Here is an 18910-nt window from a genome sequence, read left to right as displayed (position 1 = left end):
TGGTAAGTGTGTAAAGCTGAATGCACAAGTTAAATGTGTGTGAGTTGCAAATACACATTTTTGGGTGCAGGTGCAGATTTATTTATTTATTGGTATGAGATCATTTTGCATGGTCTACTTCAATACAAAAATTGAAATGAACCATGGCTCAAATTAATTCGGGAACTTCAGAATCACAATGAGCATTCCTTATAGTCACTGTTAATGTGCGAAAGTAGAACATCATTTAGTTTTTCTATAATGTACACCTTTATAATAGCTGTTTTTATTTGTGGTATAATAGTCTGCTTTAGTTAACTGTGATCTCTTCTAGACACAACGCCTGTAGTAAGCGGCTGTGTGTTTTAATATTTGAGGTACTTTGGCTAACAGGGATCTGTTTTCACCCAAAATTATTTTAAAATTTGATTTCACTTATCACCCAGCAGTATTACAAAACCGTTACTTAAACACAAAAGAGAAAACAAAATGCAACATACACAGCCATGGCATTCAAATGCCTAATAATTTATTCCTCTTACTAAGTGGACACACAAAATTTAAATTAGCTACACAAATATTCCATGTAAACAAAAGCACGTGCTACAGTATTGTTTCCTGCTACATACATCTTTCTTCCAAAATGTATAATCACTTATTCAAGCATCTTCAAATGAACAAAAGTTCACATTTTACCAATATGTTCATAATTACAGTAGTAAGTATAAAGTGCCAACACAATAGAAATTCATTTATCGAACTTCAAATTCTTTAAAATGGTGAAATAAAATTATCCTCTTGGCTTATGATGTTTGGAATAAAACATGTCTCCAATTCTTTCTGCTTCTGGAGGAGGCCCTGAAATGACAAAGTGAGCTTTTTATAGACATTGTAATTAGTTCTATAGAGCAGCAACTGACCTACACAGAGCAGTAGATAAAGAAACAGCAAGGTCTAATGGAAGTTGTAATCATGCCTGTATTGAGCTAATTGTGCTATTGCCTGTTTACTTACCACTTCACTGTGTTTCCTGCTTCAGGTTTTAAAAATTATTCAAAGTGAAGGGGAAAGCACTATCTACTGCTGAAACCTCTGAAATGTTGAGACTCCATAGATGGAAATCAAATTTCTACATAAAAATTTAGTGTAGTAAAACAACTCTATTTGTTCGAGGGGGAGACTTGGTAATACAGTGGTGCCCCACAAGACGAATGCCTCGCAAGACAGAAAACCAGCTAGACGAAAGGGTTTTCCGTTTTGGAGGTGCTTCGCAAAACAAATTTTCTATGGGCTTGCTTCGCAAGACGAAAATGTCTTGCGAGTTCCTGCGGGGTTTTTTTCCTCCTCCCCCCCCTTTCCCAAGCCGCTAAGCCGCTTATCAGCTGATTCTAAGCCGCTTAACAGCTGATCCGCTAAACCGCTAATCAGCTGATCCGCTAAACCGCTTTTCAGCTGATCCGCTAAGCTGCTAATAGCACTAATCCGCTAAGGGGCTTGCTTTGCAAGATGAAAAAAACTGCAAGACGAAGAGACTCGCGGAACAGATTCTTTTCGTCTTGCGAGGCACCACTGTATAATCCCACCTTGAGCAGATATATATGTTCAACAGAAAGTGTTCATGCACAGTTATAGTCATTTTTGTTGTGTCCTTGTTTAAGATGGGTAGCTAACAAACAGGATGCAATAGAAATACTCCTTTTATGATTCAAATAAAAAGGGGGAAATCACTTATCGCAAGCCAAGGAAGCTGGTTGTATAATAGTTGAAATATTAAGTTTTATATTCAGTATGATCTACCACACCATTACAGCTAAAAGAGCTACAGTGTGATAGTGGATGGGAGATCATTGAACATATTTTCCTTGTTCTATGAATTTGAATAAAAGTACGAGTGGACTTTCAGCGGTCCCTTTACCTTTACTATGCTATACTTCAGCTGCTTCTGATACAGCTAAAATAGACCCAGCTTGATGTTCATTTTTACAGATAAGGAACAAGTTGAGTTCGATCAAAGAACTGTCATGAGAAAGAAGAGGGTATGTGTACAAGAGTTAATGTAATAAGACACTTGTGGATCTGATCTAGTCTACCATTATACTTGCCACATGCCAATGGAAAGCCTACTACCAGGACATAAGTGCAATAACAATATTCTGTTCATAACAGTAAACAGTTCACATACTTCTGTTTGTGCAAGAGGTTGTTCAAATGGATGGACATCTTTTAGATTTCATTTTACTTGTCACAACAAAGCTTTATACAAAGGGTAATGTAGACCTCTGGGTCAAATAGGTTTTATTTGCCCCTCTGAATCTAACCCATTGTGCTTTTGGTCTGTGTCCATCCATTTCCTAAACCATGCCTTACTCTTATCCACTACCACTCAACAAAAATGCATGTGGGGAATGGAAATACAAACGGAACAGCATCACAAAAACAAAATATAATTTCCCTGCCCAAAACAAGAAGCAAAACTAGAAGGTAGGATTAAAACAGCATAGTGGCTGGGCTAGATCAAGGATAGTTGTGCAAATTGTTCCTGACCCACTGAACCACATTTGCCCTCAAGCACATCTATAAATTCCATATAAGAATCCCTGGTTAATCTCTCTGAGTGATATCCAATATTAAACACATTTCCGTTTTATTTTGTTACCTACTTGAACCCTCCAAAGCATATTTGATGAAGGGGAGGAGATGGAAAGGAAGTCTTGTACAAGCGTAAATCTTACTTATTTCATAAAAATTATATACAGCTTGACTATAAAAGAAGCCTCGAAGTGGTGTACAAAAATATAAAACAATAAAATCCACACAACTAGTTTTAGTGTGATAAGGCTCCTCCTTGTTTTCTTGAAATGTCTCAGTCCAAATGCCTTTACAATTCTGACAATCCAATTTGTAAATTGGATTAAGATATTCTAACTACATACTTCCATAATTAGCACATTACATTTTTCAACTATATTATAAATACAGCTAGGAGGAAAGAATTAAGTAGGATTTGCTGTAAGTACAAAAGTGATAATTACACTATAAAAACATGGAAATATTTCACAACAGAAGATAAAATTACAGTTAAGATATTCTACAACATGATTAAACAATCTAGAAATATTTGTTCTGTCTAAGTACAGAAGGAACTAGATAGTGAATATTGTTGTACAGCGGTACCTTGGGTTAAGAACTTAATTTGTTCCGGAGGTCCGTTCTTAACTTGAAACTATTCTTAACCTGAGGTACCACTTTAGCTAATGGGGCCTCCTGCTGCCGCTGCACAATTTCTGTTCACATCCTGAAGCGAAGTTCTTAACCCGAGGTACTATTTCTGGGTTAGCGGAGTCTGTAACCCGGGGTACCACTGTAATTACTCTTTAAAGAACTAAAGGTCACAGCAGAGTATGAAAACTTGTACCTTCTGAAGGACTGATAAGATCCGTAGCTCTGTTCAAGAATACAATGCATAACCTTTAATCTTCATTTCAGACCTAACTATTGGCATTCTTCCTACTTAGAAATTAGCCCCTCAAACTCTTTGCTGCATTATACGTAGTTCTATTTGGCTGGTAACCCACCAAAAGGACTCCTAAAACATTTGGAAAGATCTACCAACTAAGGAAAAAATCCAACAAAATCTAAGTTTTAGCTAATTCACACACAAACTTGTTTAAGAAAAGCTGCAATCAATTTTATCTTGAAATGCACCACCGTGGAAATTTTGAAGAGAACCCACATGCCAGCTGTATACTGCTTGCCAAACCTGTATTAGGCACACATATTTCCATTTGGTCTGTCATGTCAACCTAAGAATTTTGATGATCATAGGCTTACAGAGTTGGAAGAAACCCTGAGGGTTATCTACTCCAACGCCTTGCAATGCAGGAATCGCAACAAACTCATACATGAAAGATGGCCATCCAGACTGTTCTTTAAAACTTCCAAGGAGAGTCCACCACCTCCCAAAGGATACTGTTCCACTATCGAGCAGCTCTTATTGTCAGAACATTATTTCTGATGCTCTTGATTACATTACTGAAATATTAAATTCACTAGGGAATAAATTCAAGGGCACATTAGCTCCTAATATGAAATAAGTTGCTTCAGTTTTTTATTCTTTCAATTCTTATGATTTCCCTCTGTCTTCCCCCAATATGTGCCCCATACCATCTCCAAATCTGCTTGAGGTTTGAGGGAACACCCATGGTAGATTTAGGTAGTGCGTCTGGAGAGGGAGAGAACATTCCATGATGAAAGTTGCACTGATGGAACATTAGCGCTACTGCTATGTTGACTACAACCTACTTTACCTACTGTTAAAATGTAAGCAAAGTGCTATCCTACCTCCTGCCCTGTTTTCTTATAGTGCCGCAGGCACTGTAGGAAAGAGGACCAAAAGGAAAAACTATAATTTCTACCCTAAAAACATGTGGAGAGCAGAGAAAATACTCTTTGGAAGAATCCTTACAGAAGTATATATTGCTGTTCATAGAGATTTATGCAATCACAATTTAAGTTGCACTGATGTGAAAACAATTGTTAACATATTGTGAGTAGCATAACCACAAGGTAGCTAATAGAGCGAGACTTGAAAGCACATGAACTAGATTTCCCCCCCAAAAAGCAGTAAAGCAAAACACAGAATCAAGGAATAAGAGATTTTATAACAATTGACTTGTACCTACATGGTGGGCTCTAAGAAGCAAGAAGACTTCTGTAAAAAAAAACCCTGAAGTCTTCTATAACTGAAGAGAACAAAAAGGAACACAAACTTTGGCACACAAAGGTGCAAGCACACAGGAAGGGGTGCTAAAAAGAGAGAAAGAATTTGAGGAACATATTGCTAAGACCATTAAAACCAACAACAGTAAGTTCTTTAAATAACAGGAAACAGTGGAGGAAAACAGTCATTCGACTCCCTTTGAATGGCAAAGGAGTCAAATGAATGCTAAAGGAGGATAAGGAGATTGCTGAATGAATTCTTTGCATCTTTCTTCCTGACAGAAAATATAGGGCAGATCCCAGTGCCCAAACTAACCTTGCAGGAGGTGCATCTGGGGAACTAAGGCTGCTAGTACTAGGCCTAATAGACAAAATAAAAACTAACAAAATTGCTGGGCTCGCATGGTATCCACCCCAAGACCAAATATGAAATTGCTGGTCTTCTAACAAAAATATGTAAATTGTCCCTTGGTTCAGCCTCTGTATCTGTGGACTGGAAAGTAGCAAGTGTAACACCAGTTTTAAAAAATGGATCTTGGGGAGCGGTGATCCTGGGAATGGAAGGCCAGTTAACCTAATGTCTGTTCTGGAAAACTGGTGGAAAGTATTGTTAAAGATAAAATAAACAACCATATAGAAGAACAAGCCGCATTGAAGCATTGGTTTCTGCAAAGGCAAGTTCTGTCTTATGAACTTCTTAGAGTTCTTTCAGAGTGTCAACAAGCATGTAGATAAAGGTGGTCCAGTTGACAACTGTACCTGCACTTTCAAAAAGCTTTCAACAAAGTACTTTAAGCAAGACTCCCAAGTAAGCTTCTAAATCAAGGAATAAGAGGAGAGGTCCTCTTGAGGATAAGAAGTTAAGTTTTGGGAAGCAATGAATAGGAATCAGTGGACAAGGTTCAGTAATGGGACCTACGCTTTTTAACTTGTTCATAAACAATTTAGAGTTAGGGGAGAGCAGTGAGGTGGCAAAGTTTGCTAATGACACTAAATTATTCAGATTTGTTAAGAGAGACTATAAAGAGCTTCAAAAAGCCCTCTCCCAACTGAATGTGGTGAAATAGAAAATGCAGTTCAATATAAACAAGTGAAAAGTGATGCATGTCAGAGCAAAAAAAATCTTAATTTCATATAAATGCTCATAATAGCTCAATGAAGATACTGTTCCAGTTTGCGGTGAGTGTAAAAAGGCACATTCCATGCCAGGGATCGTTAGGAAAGGAATCGGAAAATAAGACTGCAGACATCATCATGCCATTGTACACCTCTATGGTGTGACTGTATTTGGAATACTGTTTACAGTTCTGGTTGTCACATCTGAAAAAGGATATTGTAGAGTTGGTAAAGATTCAGAAAAGGGCAACCAAAATGATAGAGTTTGAAACGATTCCCCTATGAAGAAAGCTTGCAGCATTTTTTACTTTTTAGTTTAGAGAAAAGGTGAGTAACGTATTGGTGTAAGTTTATAAAATTATGCATGGCGTGGAAAAGGTGCATAGAGAAAAGTTTTTCTCCCTCATAACTAAAGAACTCGTGCGCCTCAAAGCGAAATGTTGGAAAATTCAGGGTAGATAAAGTACTTCTTCAGAACTTGCTCCCGCAGGGCGAACTGATAGCCACCAGCTTAGATGGCTTTTAAAGAGGATTTGACAAATTCATGGAGAAGGCTATCAGTCAGTACTAGCCATGATGGCAGCAATGCTTCTGCTGGAAGCCTTGGAAGAGCAAAGTGCTCATCTTCAGCTAGCTGGTTCCCCACAGGCATCTGGTTGGACACAGTGAGAACAGGCTACTGGACTAGATGGGCCCCTGGACAGATCCAGCAGGCTCTTCTTATGGAGGGTGGTGCTGGAGAACAGAGCTATGTGCACACTGTGGTCTGCTGTGTGCCCCCTAAGCTAGCCTTCGCAAGTGCTGGTGTAAAATCTTAACTGTCAGGCCAGGCAGCTTCTGTATATGGAACTGACAGACACATCATATTCATTCTCAGAGGAAGCAAAATGTCTTGAATTCCCAACTCATTCTAGTTATTTATTTCTACTATATTCAAGCATCTCCTGCAGCTCTATTACAGTATAGAAGTGAGGGTTGCCATAATAGCGAGGCTCTTTCCACCACAAGATGAAGAACTAGACAAAGTGAGCAAATGTGTAACTACAGTGGTACCTCGGGTTAAGTACTTACGGTAATTCGTTCCGGAGGTCCATTCTTAACCTGAAGCACCACTTTAGCTAATGGAGCCTCCTGCTGCTGCCGCACCACTGGAGCACAATTTCTGTTCTCATCCTGAAGCAAAGTTCTTAACCCGAGTTACTATTTCTGTGTTAGCGGAGTCTGTAACCTGAAGTGTATGTAACCCGAGGTACCACTGTATTGCCTCTAGAGTAACTTCTGAACCCAAGTGCTTTGAAGCAGTGGAAAGATAATCTTGTCTATACTGCTCTCCTCATATAAAAGTACCAAATCAGTGAAAGAAGCGCATTTTATTCTAGAAACATTTTACCCATGTGGCACTCTTTCTCTGCTGTGGTCTTTTTGTGTAGAGGTGGACATTTGTCTGGCTTAGGTATCCATACTTGAGATAGAAGAAGACAGGCATATTTCTATGCTGCTAAATGGCATTAGGAAAGGAGATGAGCGAATGAGGTCAGGGGTACAAAACAGGAAACAGAGGTAAATAGCCTTTGTACTTGATAGCACAAAAAATAACAAAACAAAAAATGCACAAGGAAGACTGCATTGCAGGTGGTTGGACTAGATGACTCTTGGGTCCCTTCTTAAGATTCAATGATTCTATTACTGTTAGGGAGGACAATAGAGTTTACCATCAGAAAGCTCTTCCTGTTTAGTCAGAATCCCCTTTGTTGTAACGTGAATCCGTTGGTTTGGATCCTTTCCTCCAGAGCAGAAGAAAACAAGATTGCTCCATTCTCCTTTGGATATTTGAAGATGGCTATCATATCTCCTCTTTTCCAGGCTAAACATACCCAACCACCTCAACCATTCCTCATAAAGCTTGGTTTCCAGACCCTTGAACATCTTGGTTGCCCTCCTCTGCACATGTTCCAGTTTGTTAATATCTTCCTTAAATTGTGCTGCCCAGAACTGTGACACATTACTCTCCCAGTGCGGTCTGATCAAGGTAGAATAGAGCAGGGCTATTACTTCCCTTGATCTGGACACTCTATTTCTGTTGATGCAGCCTAGAATATAGCATTAGCTTCCCCACCCCTGCTGCATCACACTGTTGACTCATGCTAAGCTTGTGGCCTACTAAGATCCCTAGATCCTTTTCACATGTACTACAGGCAAGCCAGGTGTCCCTTCATCTTTTATTTGTGCAGCAGGTTCTTCCTGTCTAAGTACAGAACTTTACATTTGTCCCTATTGAAATTCAGTTTGTTAGTTGGGTCCAGTTCTCCAATCTTTTCCTAAGTGCTCACAGATTGAATATTTAATTATCTGTTCTAGGACCTTTCCTGGTATCAATGTCAATCCGACTGGTCAACAGTTACCTGGGTCTTCTCCTCTGTTTGAAGACAGGGACAACATTTTCCCACCGCCAGTCCACAGAGACCTTACTTGTTCTCCAATAATTCCCTTGTCTGTGTATAATAAATCAGTTTCTCCCTGTTGGTGAGGACTAGGTCCAAGAGAACCCCCTTGTTGCTTCTTTCACCTTCTGGGAAAGGAAACTGACAACAAGACAACTGAGGAATTTGTTGTGCCTTTTATTCTTGTCAGATTTATTGGGGTAGTTGTAGTCTCCCATGACTACTATATCTCTCCTTTTTTGAATGTTTGTTAATCTGCTCTAGGAAGGCATCATCCAGGTCCTCAGTGTGGTTTGGAGGTCTATAGTAAGGTTACTATCGTTTCTCTCCTACAATTGTTATCCATATACTCTCAATCTGCCTTCCATACTTCAAGTCACAGATTTCTTCACAAGTGTACACATCCTTTATATATAATGCTATTCCTCCCTTCCTGTTTGATCACTTTTTCCCCAAGTTGCACTCAATTCCTACATTCCAGTCATGAGTTTCATTCCACCAAGTGTTAGTAATGCCTATTAGGTCATATTTGTCATCTTGTATTCAGAGATCAAGTTCTTCTCGCTTGTTTCTCATACTCCATGTATTTGTGTAGAGACAACTGAAACAGTCATTCCTCCAAACACTGCTGCCTCTGTACCCCTTCGTAAGGAGTCACATGTCACCACCAATCTCTTCATTCTCTGGGGAGCTGCAGGAATCATTCTGTACCCTGTCCCTTCCACTGTCAACTTGGTGTGTTCTGAGATCTGCAACTACTATACTTGCTCCTCTGGCCAAGAATATGTGTCCTAGATGAGGGCACAGAAGCAATTTTGTAGCTTCAGTGATACATTGAGTGATCTTCCTCCTTCCTAGGTGTACCCTGCCTGCATTTCTCTTCCAGGACACCCAGTCTGTGGACCACAGTGTGGAAACCCCTGTGTTAGAGCAATCAGAACCGTCACATGAGGTTGGACTATTTGATTCTCAGAGAAAAAAACTGGCTCAAAGACTCCACTGAGGAAAAGGTGCCCTGCAATTTTTGCACCACCAGGAGAGAAAGGAATTGTTTCCTAAAACTTGAATACTACTGTATGTAAACCATGAAACTAAGGAAGTGTGGCTCATGCAATCTGAAGCAAGATTTATGATTGTTAAAGAAGATGGATAATATTTCTTCCTATATACATTTCATTTCACTACTCAAGAACAGTAACAAAACAGGCATATGCAGCTACTATCTACTGATGGACGGAAAATTGATGCAAAATTATGGAACCACTATATTCATTCTTTGAACAAACTGAGATTTTAATTCTAAATCTTCCACAACTCCTTTGTCTTAGAGAAAAAGGTTTTACAAAATATGTGACTATATATGTATGTGTGTGTTGGTTCTCAATATTTAATGTTTATGTATTGTTTTTCATTTGTTTTTACCTCTACCGATGTAACCATCCCTATGACCATGGGGTGATGTGTGGGATATAAATCCAAATAATAATTAAATAAAATTACAACAGTGGATCCAATGACCTTTTTATGGTCACCTCTAGTAATTATGCTGGGACGCGGGTGGCACTGTGGGTTAAACCACAGAGCCTAGGGCTTGCCGAACAGAAGGTCGGCGGTTCGAATCCCCGTGATGGGGTGAGCTCCCGTTGCTCGGTCCCTGCTCCTGCCAACCTAGCAGTTCGAAAGCACATCAAAGTGCAAGTAGATAAATAGGTATCGCTCCAGCGGGAAGGAAAATGGCGTTTCCGTGCGCTGCTCTGGTTCGCCAGAAGCAGCTTAGTCATGCTGGCCACGTGTACGCCGGCTCCCTTGGCTAATAAAGCAAGATGAGCACCGCAACCCCAGAGTCGGCCACGACTGGACCTAATGGTCAGAGGTCCCTTTACCTTTTACTAGTAATTATGTTATATGGGATTCAGAATTGCATCAGAACTGGACAAATTGCTCCCGCCTAAGATGCATATATCAAAGTATAAATGTAATACAGAATCATAAAGTTGGATCCAGGCATGTCCTTGGCGGAACTCCACTAACTGAATGCTCTGGTAGGCAAAAGTGGGAGGTGATATTCATTGGTTCCTCCTTCCCCCAGCAGTCCTCATGCCATCTGCCATGCTGTCCTGGAGGATCCCCCAACCCACTGGAGCAGATTTTCAGGAAAGGGGGCATCACCAAAAGCCCCTCCACTGGATTTAAGTTCCCCCATTTCAAGATGGGGAATCTCTGGATCCAACCCATTGATGTAATGAATTCAGTATTTCTAAGGAGTTCACCCCCATTCCATCTGTTTTATAGTATTTTATATCAGAAGCTTTTGTAACAATTGCATTTTATGGATGTTACAAGCTACTTTGGGCATTCTGGTCAAAAGGCAGGATATAAGTCTAAAATATACAGAGAAGGGCTATGCAGTTGTCAGGACTGATCGTTGTCCTCTTCAGATCACCACACAAATGCTTCTTCCCTGACGGCAGTAGTCAACATTAGAATACTAAATGGTGAATTCACAAGGAAATTAAAAACTTTTCACATGTCCTTTTAAATGTATGGACCTTTGACAGAACAATCCTCAAAAATGACTTGGGGACCTTGGACTGAAAGGTAGGGTCTAAATCAGGGGTGGTCAACCTTTTTATACCTACTGCCCACTAATGCATCTTTCTTCATGGTAAAATTTCCTTATCGCCCACCGGTGCTCGATGGAAGGAGGATTCAGCTTGTGCTGTAGAACCCCCTACCGCCCACCTAGAATCCTGAAACGCCCACTAGTGGGCAGTAGGGACCAGGTTCACAACCCCTGGTCTAAATCAAGTAAGTAAATGATTTTAGAAAAATAATGTGACTGAGAGGAAGAAACAGTTCAACTCAGTTGTCAGCTGTGCATTAATCAAAATGTTGGTGGAAAAGATGTACCTATATAAATCTTTTAAAATAGCAACTTATACACAGCATAATTTTCCATTCCCTCTCTTACAGCAGCCAGCATGCAAATTGCCAGTTATTAGTCATCCACTGATTTACTGATGCTGCAAGCAAACTAATACCAAAGTAAGTTTCATTGTCATTTATTTAATAAATAAAATAATAATAATAATAATAATAATAATAATAATAATAATAATAATAATTTATTCCTACCCGGCCCATCTGGCTGGGTTTCCCAGCCACTCTGGGCGGTTTCCAACAGAAGGTTAAAAATGCATTAAAAATAAACTGTTCATTTACTACTTAAGCAACAAAAGTATGTTTTCTTCCAAGTAAAATTTAGGGTGTCTGAAACAGTATATTTCATAACCATGTCAAACGTTCAACTGAAAAATAAATTGGATACAAGAATTGTGGAAAGTTCTCAAAGCCAAATCTACATATTACACAGAATGAGGTGCTGGAAATATCTGGACTGTACCCACTTTCAATTGCAGTTTCTGGGGAAGCTAATTTTTTATAAACCCTCTTCAATGTCAAAAATATTTCATCATCTATCCACCTGTGGGGAAAAAAACTGCACAATCCACAATTCTACATCTAATTCTGTGCAATATGTAGAAAGGCTCTTGTGTGTACGCATAAAGTTACTATAGAATGAGAAAATAACGTGCATGCCCATGATAGCTGATCAACACCTGACATTATATTTTATTGCCCATTAATTAGATTTTAGATAGGTTCCAATTAATAAATAATGGTAGTGCTATTTAAAATAAACATAATAAAAACTAAAGGAAATAATATACCAATTAACCCATAGAATAGGCCCCATTACATGAGAATTCCCTCCCAAGAGGATACAAATAGAATGTGAAGACAACCAGATACTAAGAGGTTGAGGTTCAGAAAAGAACTGTTTCTTTATGAAAGATGGAATACCTATCAAACTAAATTATCAATCCAGCTAATACAGTACCTGTCGCAGTTCTGAAAGTCCTTTGAGTATGGCCTGCTGTCTGTCTCTCACCACATTGGGATTAAAAAGTGGGTCCCTTATGTGATCGGAGCTAAAAATCTGTCGTGGTGTATGGCAAGCATCTAAAAGTAAATATAAATGAGATTAACTGGACTGAAAATAACCAGTCTTACTTTTTTTTAGCGCAAGATTAATATTTTCAGTGTTTAAAGATGGTTCTAACTTCAAATGGATCTGGAAAGAAGGCAGTATGTATATAAGGTTCTAAAAGAAGACATTTTCCATCAACATTTTGAAATTAAAATACATTGGTACATCGTGATATCTTTATTATTACACAAATATTTTAGATGTTATATTGGATTAATACTTTATTTTGCAGTTTTGTACCAGAAGCTGTTCATTAGAACAAAGGCTTCTTTGAAAAAAACATTTAAGTTCTGTGCAATGGTATACTATTCATTAATCAAAGGCATTTCTTTAACTTTGTATTGTAGTACCGTTTGGCTGCTGATATTGTGGATCATGTGTTGAAGGCCTGGTCATGGGTGCATCTGGATCAAGGTAATACACTTCATTTGTTCGCACATAAGGAACAAAGTGAGAAGAAGGTGGCCTTTCAGTTTCAGCACTTTGAGGTGGTGTTTCACTCTGATGCTTATCTGTATAGGTACTTTTCTCTCTTCCATCATTGCTATTATGAGCTTCGAAATCAGGAGTCTTTATTTGCTGCGGCAATCGGTTTTTAACTGCTGGAACGGGTGGCGATTCAGATCTGTTTTAAAACAACAATAACCTTCAGACCTGTTTCGCAAGCAAAAAGCTTTTTTTATTTTTAAAAAAGTGTTAATATTAAGTTGTGCATATGGGAGGTTCTGAATTCTTATTTTTTTTCTTGTTTGTTGAATTGTCTTCAGCAAAACAACTGAGATGCTAGTTGTATACCTGAGCCAAGTCCTTTTAAAGCTTTATTTCCTCCCTTAAATCCTTAACTTACCTGAGCAGCCCACCACATGGGCAATAATGCCTAAACCCAGTATTTTTACTTAATACAAATATATCCTGCTTTTTCTCCAAGGAGTTAATATGGTGGCATATATATAATCCCCTTTTTATCCTCACAACCCTGTGAGGTAGAATGGGTGAAATTCAGCCAGATTTGCTAGAACATCAATCCATTAAAGAGTTCCATCAGTTGCTTCTAGACATTCAGCAAAATAAGGTGGAGAAACATGTTTATAGTTGCTGCATATAGGAAGGTGAATCAGTAGCCATGAAGCGAGAGCTGCTGTACAACTGTATGAAATATGGGAGACACCAGTGAGATGGTAACAGATCATGCGGCGTACTATTAACAAGCAAAAGTTTCCTTTGGGACATTGTTTTTATAGGACAAGGTACCTTGGACTGCAGTCCAAATCCCCTTGTACTTGGGGGAGAGGATGTTGGATTGTGTGGAGGCAATCCTCTGCTTGTTTCTGATAACTCAGCCTCCCTCCAACCAGCACAGACCTCCCCCTTCCTCCCACCAAAAGTGTAGTATCCCCACCAGCAGAGAACCCCAAAACGGAGCATTCTGAGGGCAGGGCTGAGCCAGCCTGGGCTCACAGCCATTGTCAGCCAGCACTGAGCCCCATCCAGGCCCAATTGCTGCACCAGCACGAAGCTGGCACAGGTATTAGGCTCAGTTCGCCAAACCACCCTCCTAACTGGTTGGGCTGCAAATAGCTTTGACAATTCACACAGCCATAGCAACGGCAGGTTTGGATTGCAAACTTCCCACTTGGATAAATAGGAAGAAAAAACACACATTTTAACAAACTTGTTCAGGGGAATTCTGAAGAGTTTAACACGAAATACATTTGCGATGAATTTGTTATAGAACTAAAAAGTGAAGATGGCCATATAATGTTTTCATATACATCGATTCTGGACATGCATAGAATCACAGTCATAATCAAGATGGTTGTGGCAGAAAGATTGGTGACATGAAAATTCCTTCTGGTGGGTGTGCATGAAGCATCTACACTACAGTGGGTTAACTCACTACCACCAGTCACTCACTACATATGACAGGCAGGGACAGATGGTCAAACATTTGACTAACTAGCCAGCTTCTGAGACGCTTTCCCACTGTACAAGCTGCATTGCAGCCATCTGAATAGCATACGTGGGGTTGGATTCCTCCTGTATGTCCACAAGACAGAACCTTAGGTAACTAATGTTCCATGAACTGGTTGCCTTGCAGGAGGCATCCTGGATGCTCAGGCCGACAGTTCTACTACAGGCTGGACCTACTCAGGTGGTTGGTTGGCAGCACTTGCTGCAGGACACTTTGCAAAGGCTGCCTCTACCCGAGAACGTATTTTGACTAAGTACTTAGTCTATAACCTGAATGCTGTGTTGGAAGAGATACCCACACAGAATGCTGAGATCCAATAAGATACTGGGTGGGTGGGTTGGGGGGGTCGGTTTTTTGAGAACCCAAATCTGTTTTGTTTTGCTCTGCATCTGCACTGTGGAGGAAGACCATACCTAATGGACACCTGTGAATTTTAGACAATATCCTTCCTCAACGTTTTGAAACCAGCCAGTTGAAAGTTCCCAATTGACCTTTTCTCTGGAATCCTTTTAGAACCTGCGTGTTCCTAATAATTTCTGTTTAAGCTGCTGTTTAAGGGGACAAAAATGACTAACGGGTAGCTTGAAGGCTTCTTTTCCTCTTGTTGGGTGGTTTCTGTGTCTAGGGAAGACCTGTTCTGAGAGGGTTTGCACTACCCCTGAAAGAACAGGTTTGTAGGTCTGGGCATGCTCCTGAATTTCAACGTGTCACTGAAGTCTCAAGTGGCTTCTGTGGTAAGGAGTGTTTATGCCCATCTTAGGCTGATTCGCCAGCTACAGCTGTGCCTGGACCGGGATAGCCTGGCCTCAATTGCCCATGCTCTGATGACCTACTGTCAGGACTATTGTTATGCATTGGTTGTGGGCCTGCCCTTGAAGGCAGTTTGAAGGCTGCAGCTAGTATAGATTGCAGCTGCTCCTCTTGAATTGCAGCAGCCCAATGGGGCCACATGACACCAGTTCTGAAACTGCTACACTAGCTGCCAGTGAGCATACAAAGCATATGGCTTGGTACCAAAGTACCTTCCCAGTATTCCTGACCCACAATTGACAGGTGAGGCCTTGCTGGTGGTGCTGCCACTTAAGAGTTGCTCAGTTGGCAGTGATATATGACAGGGCTTTCTCAGTGGTGGTTCTGTGCTTGTGGAACGCGCCCCCTGGTGAGGTGCATCTGTTCCCCTCATTATTGTCTTTCAGAAGGAATTTAAAAATATTACTGTTTACTCATGTATTTTATGGTTGTAAGATACTGTTTCTGGCAACCCTGAAATCATTGGCTGAGAGAACGACTGTTTTTAACTGTTTTTAGGATGTTTTTAATGATATTATTTAATAATGTTTTATTGATGTGTTTGCTGCCCTGGACTCCTTTGGTAAGAAGGGCAGAATATAAACATGTGGCTCAAAAAGGCTGGAGTGAATCTCCTTGCAGCTTGCCTATCAGAGATTACTGTCCATTCTGCAGTGTTTAGATATTGCTCAGTGCAAAACTTTTAATAACCCTACTCCCTGACCTTAACCCTTGGTACTTCTGGGCTGAATGACGAGGAAGGAGATTCATGAACTCCTGTGGTGGGTGGTGAATTATAACTACTATTTCCAAAATCCCAGTATGGCACCCATTTTATCCAGCCTCAAAAGATGTAGGTGCAAGGGGGAAAAAAGGAAACCAGAGGTCTGGGGAAGAGATTGATTTGTTTATTTCATAAAATTTATAGACCGCTTGTTTTTAAAAAATCAAAGCGGTTTCTTCCTAGTTAACCCCACTTGGCTCCACTTGCCACTTCACACTTCAGTATAGAGACTGAATTGATGCTGTACAAAATGGCTACCCTGTTTTCGGTGTTGGCTAGATGGCCACTGATGCCTGAAGGCCCTGAGAGGACAAACCTTAGAAAGTAATGGGAGAAAATAATCAGAATTAAACAACATACAAGACTGTGTTTTTCACTTGGCTGGTGTCAGACCATTCTCCCTTTTCCCTGTCTGAGAAAGCCCATGAGTTATTGCCATACAGGATGGGCAGAGACCCTAAGGAACCTAGCTGATCCAGACCCTGTAAGTTGAGCAGGTGCACCTGTGGCATAGCCAGGAGGTGGCCAGCGAGGATAAAAAGAACCCTACACTTATCATGCAAAGGAATAGGGTGAGGGGTTGCTAAAGGCTTTGAAGTTCTTGGTGTGTTAGAGCAAAACTACCTTACATCGTTTACTGCCTTTTCCTCCTTCTAGGCCACTGAGGTAGAGAGAAGAGGCAGTGCAGCAGGATTGACCTTTCTTTTGGGAGGCTGTCTGGGACCCAAACAATTGGATCACTGAAAACTACTGCCGTAATCTCTTGGACCAAAGTGGAGGACATTGCTAATGCCACATTCTGTGAAGCTAGACCTGACAGTCCCACCGCTACCAAGAAGGGAATGGAAGCGCATTGTGCCGAGTTTGGTAAAGTTCGGCTTGATGATCTAGTCTTCTCTTCCAAGGAGGGAATAGAAGCTTGTACCCCATTCTGTAGAGCTGGGCTTGGCAATCCCACCTCCACTGAGCGGGGAACAGAAGCCTATTCTGCCAACATGGGAAGATCATCGCTCTCCAGTAAGTGAATCTGTGGTTGGAACTGCCATTATGTTCTCAGGTGGAACAAGGAGCAGTCTTGGTAGCCATTACATGCCTCAGTTGGAATGTACAGACTCTCTGCTGACTTGTTGCTGCAGTGAGCAACCTGGTCCAAGATGGTGCTGCTGGAGACTGGAGTGCAGAAGAAAAAATGTGAGAACCAGAGTCTCCATCTATTTTCCCTACTGCCTCTGAGAAATGAACAGCTGTATATATTTCTGCACCAAAACAGGCCAGCAGCATCAGGCATAGGCAAGTTTGTGTGGTGACACATTGTCTTGATCTGAATAAAACAAGAATGCATGTGTATCTGGATCTACTTCAGCAGCTACCAGACCCCCACCCTTTGCAGATCTGTACATTGTTTTCCAGATACCAGCATTTTATTTGCTTTTTGTTTTACTTTTAATATTTGGATTCTGCTTTTCCACCAAGTATAGAGCTCAAGGCTCAGAATAACAACATTGGAAATTGGTGAATGTTTATATAAATGTAATTTGATACAAACACATGATATAAGGCAAAAATAAATTCAGCAAGCAATATTTCGATACAAACTCATTATAATTCAAAATATCCAAAATATTCATAATTTTGGTCACAAGGGAGGCAGGGCTGGTCTCGCTTAAGGCCTACATGGAGCAAACACTCCCTTAAAAACAGCCACACATCTCAGGGGTGTTCAACGTGCAAGTGAGAATGTGTAGCCATAGCCAAAACAAAGACAAGGAAGGAAAGCTGAGGAGGGGTTTCCTACCCATTTTTTAAAAGAAAGTTATGGACCCGGCAAGGATGTGAAAGAGAACAAGGTAGTTCTGCAGAAGGGAGCTCCTGGGAACCATGAAAGATTACACTAGCAAAATTCCAAGAAAAGGGCTCTGTCCCAAGGCAAGGCAGGAAAGGAATTGGAGCAGCCTCAGGAACTGGTTGAGTAGTCAAAGTTTGATCATGTGTCCTTGCCAATCCTAGACGGTGGTGTGCTCATTGTAACTCATTGTACTCCAGACGCATCCTGCGTGCCAACCAGGGAACATCAGCTGTAACTTCATGTTTGTAAATTAGATTGTCTCCAATTGTATTCTTATTACACAGAAAACAGTGGCGCTCCTCAGGTTTGATATTTCAGTGCCGTATGATGATTGTTTCGTATTGGAAGAAATACGAAAAGAAATGGCCACCAAATTCTGTTCCAACTTCCAGCTGAAGTTTCCGAATCATCTTCAAAGTCAGTCCCACATACAATGCATGGCAGTAATCTAACCTAGAACTTAGCAGAGCATCGGCTATCCCTGTACAGATGGGGTGCAGCTGGGCCACCAGCTGAAGCTGATGGACGGCACATGTCACCGAGGCCACCTGAGCCTCAAGCGATAGCAAAGGATTCAGAAGTCCTCCCAAGCTATGTATCTGCTCCGTCAGAGAGTGTTAACCCCATCAAGAGCAGGACACTTTCTGTCCATCCGGTCTAGGGAGATGCCCACTAACAGTGCCTCAGTCTTATCTAGATTGAGTTTCAGCTTGTTGGCTCTCATCCAGCCCATTACGGTGGCAAGACAACGGTCCAGCATATCCACTGCCACACCAGCAGAAGCTGAAGTAGACTTGTCAGCATATTGCTGACAATGTACTCAAAAACTCTGGATAACCCACTCAGCAGTTTCATGTAGATGTTGAACATCATAGGGGAAAGAACTGAACCCTGAGGATCCCCACAATTATTATTATTATTTATTGAATTTATATACTGCCCTATACCTGCAGATCTTAGGGCAGTTCACAGAATAAAATCCAAATATAAAATCACAAAATACATAATCTTTATTCTGATTATGTATTTTGTGATTTTATATTTGGATAAAAGCACCCAATAACTGCCCCCCCAAACCCCCACATTTTAAAAGGACATAGGATGTCTAATCAACTAAAGGCCTGCTTAAAAAGGAATGTTTTTGTATAATGAAGGCACCAGGCAAACCTCCCTGGGGAGAGCATTCCAATGAAGGTTCCACTAGACTGAAGAG

At 40.6% G+C, this 18910-nt stretch overlaps 1 protein-coding gene across 6 annotated transcripts in view; it reads right to left on the bottom strand.

Annotated features, from left to right (window-relative positions):
- Positions 1-486: 486 nt before the first annotated feature.
- The window catches only part of CCDC66 (coiled-coil domain containing 66), a 39649-nt gene continuing 21225 nt past the window's right edge, over positions 487-18910 (bottom strand). For 3 of the 6 annotated variants that reach the window (XM_080996730.1, XM_080996732.1, XM_080996731.1), the window contains 3 exons: positions 12657-12931; positions 12157-12278; positions 487-837 (listed from right to left, as the gene is read on the bottom strand). In XM_080996730.1, coding sequence (XP_080852856.1) covers positions 751-837; positions 12157-12278; positions 12657-12931 — 484 coding nt within the window. In that variant the 3' untranslated portion in view covers positions 487-750. Of the gene's footprint in view, positions 838-12156; positions 12279-12656; positions 12932-15953; positions 16168-17364; positions 17902-18910 lie in introns of those variants that run through there. The other 3 variants (XR_013983314.1, XM_080996733.1, XM_080996734.1) reach the window with 2 other exon arrangements.

This window comes from Podarcis pityusensis, assembly GCF_964106645.2.
Source record: "Podarcis pityusensis genome assembly, chromosome: 2".
NCBI lineage: Eukaryota > Metazoa > Chordata > Lepidosauria > Squamata > Lacertidae > Podarcis > Podarcis pityusensis.
Note: the sequence above shows the minus strand (reverse complement) of the source record. Positions and strands in the feature narration are given on the sequence as shown.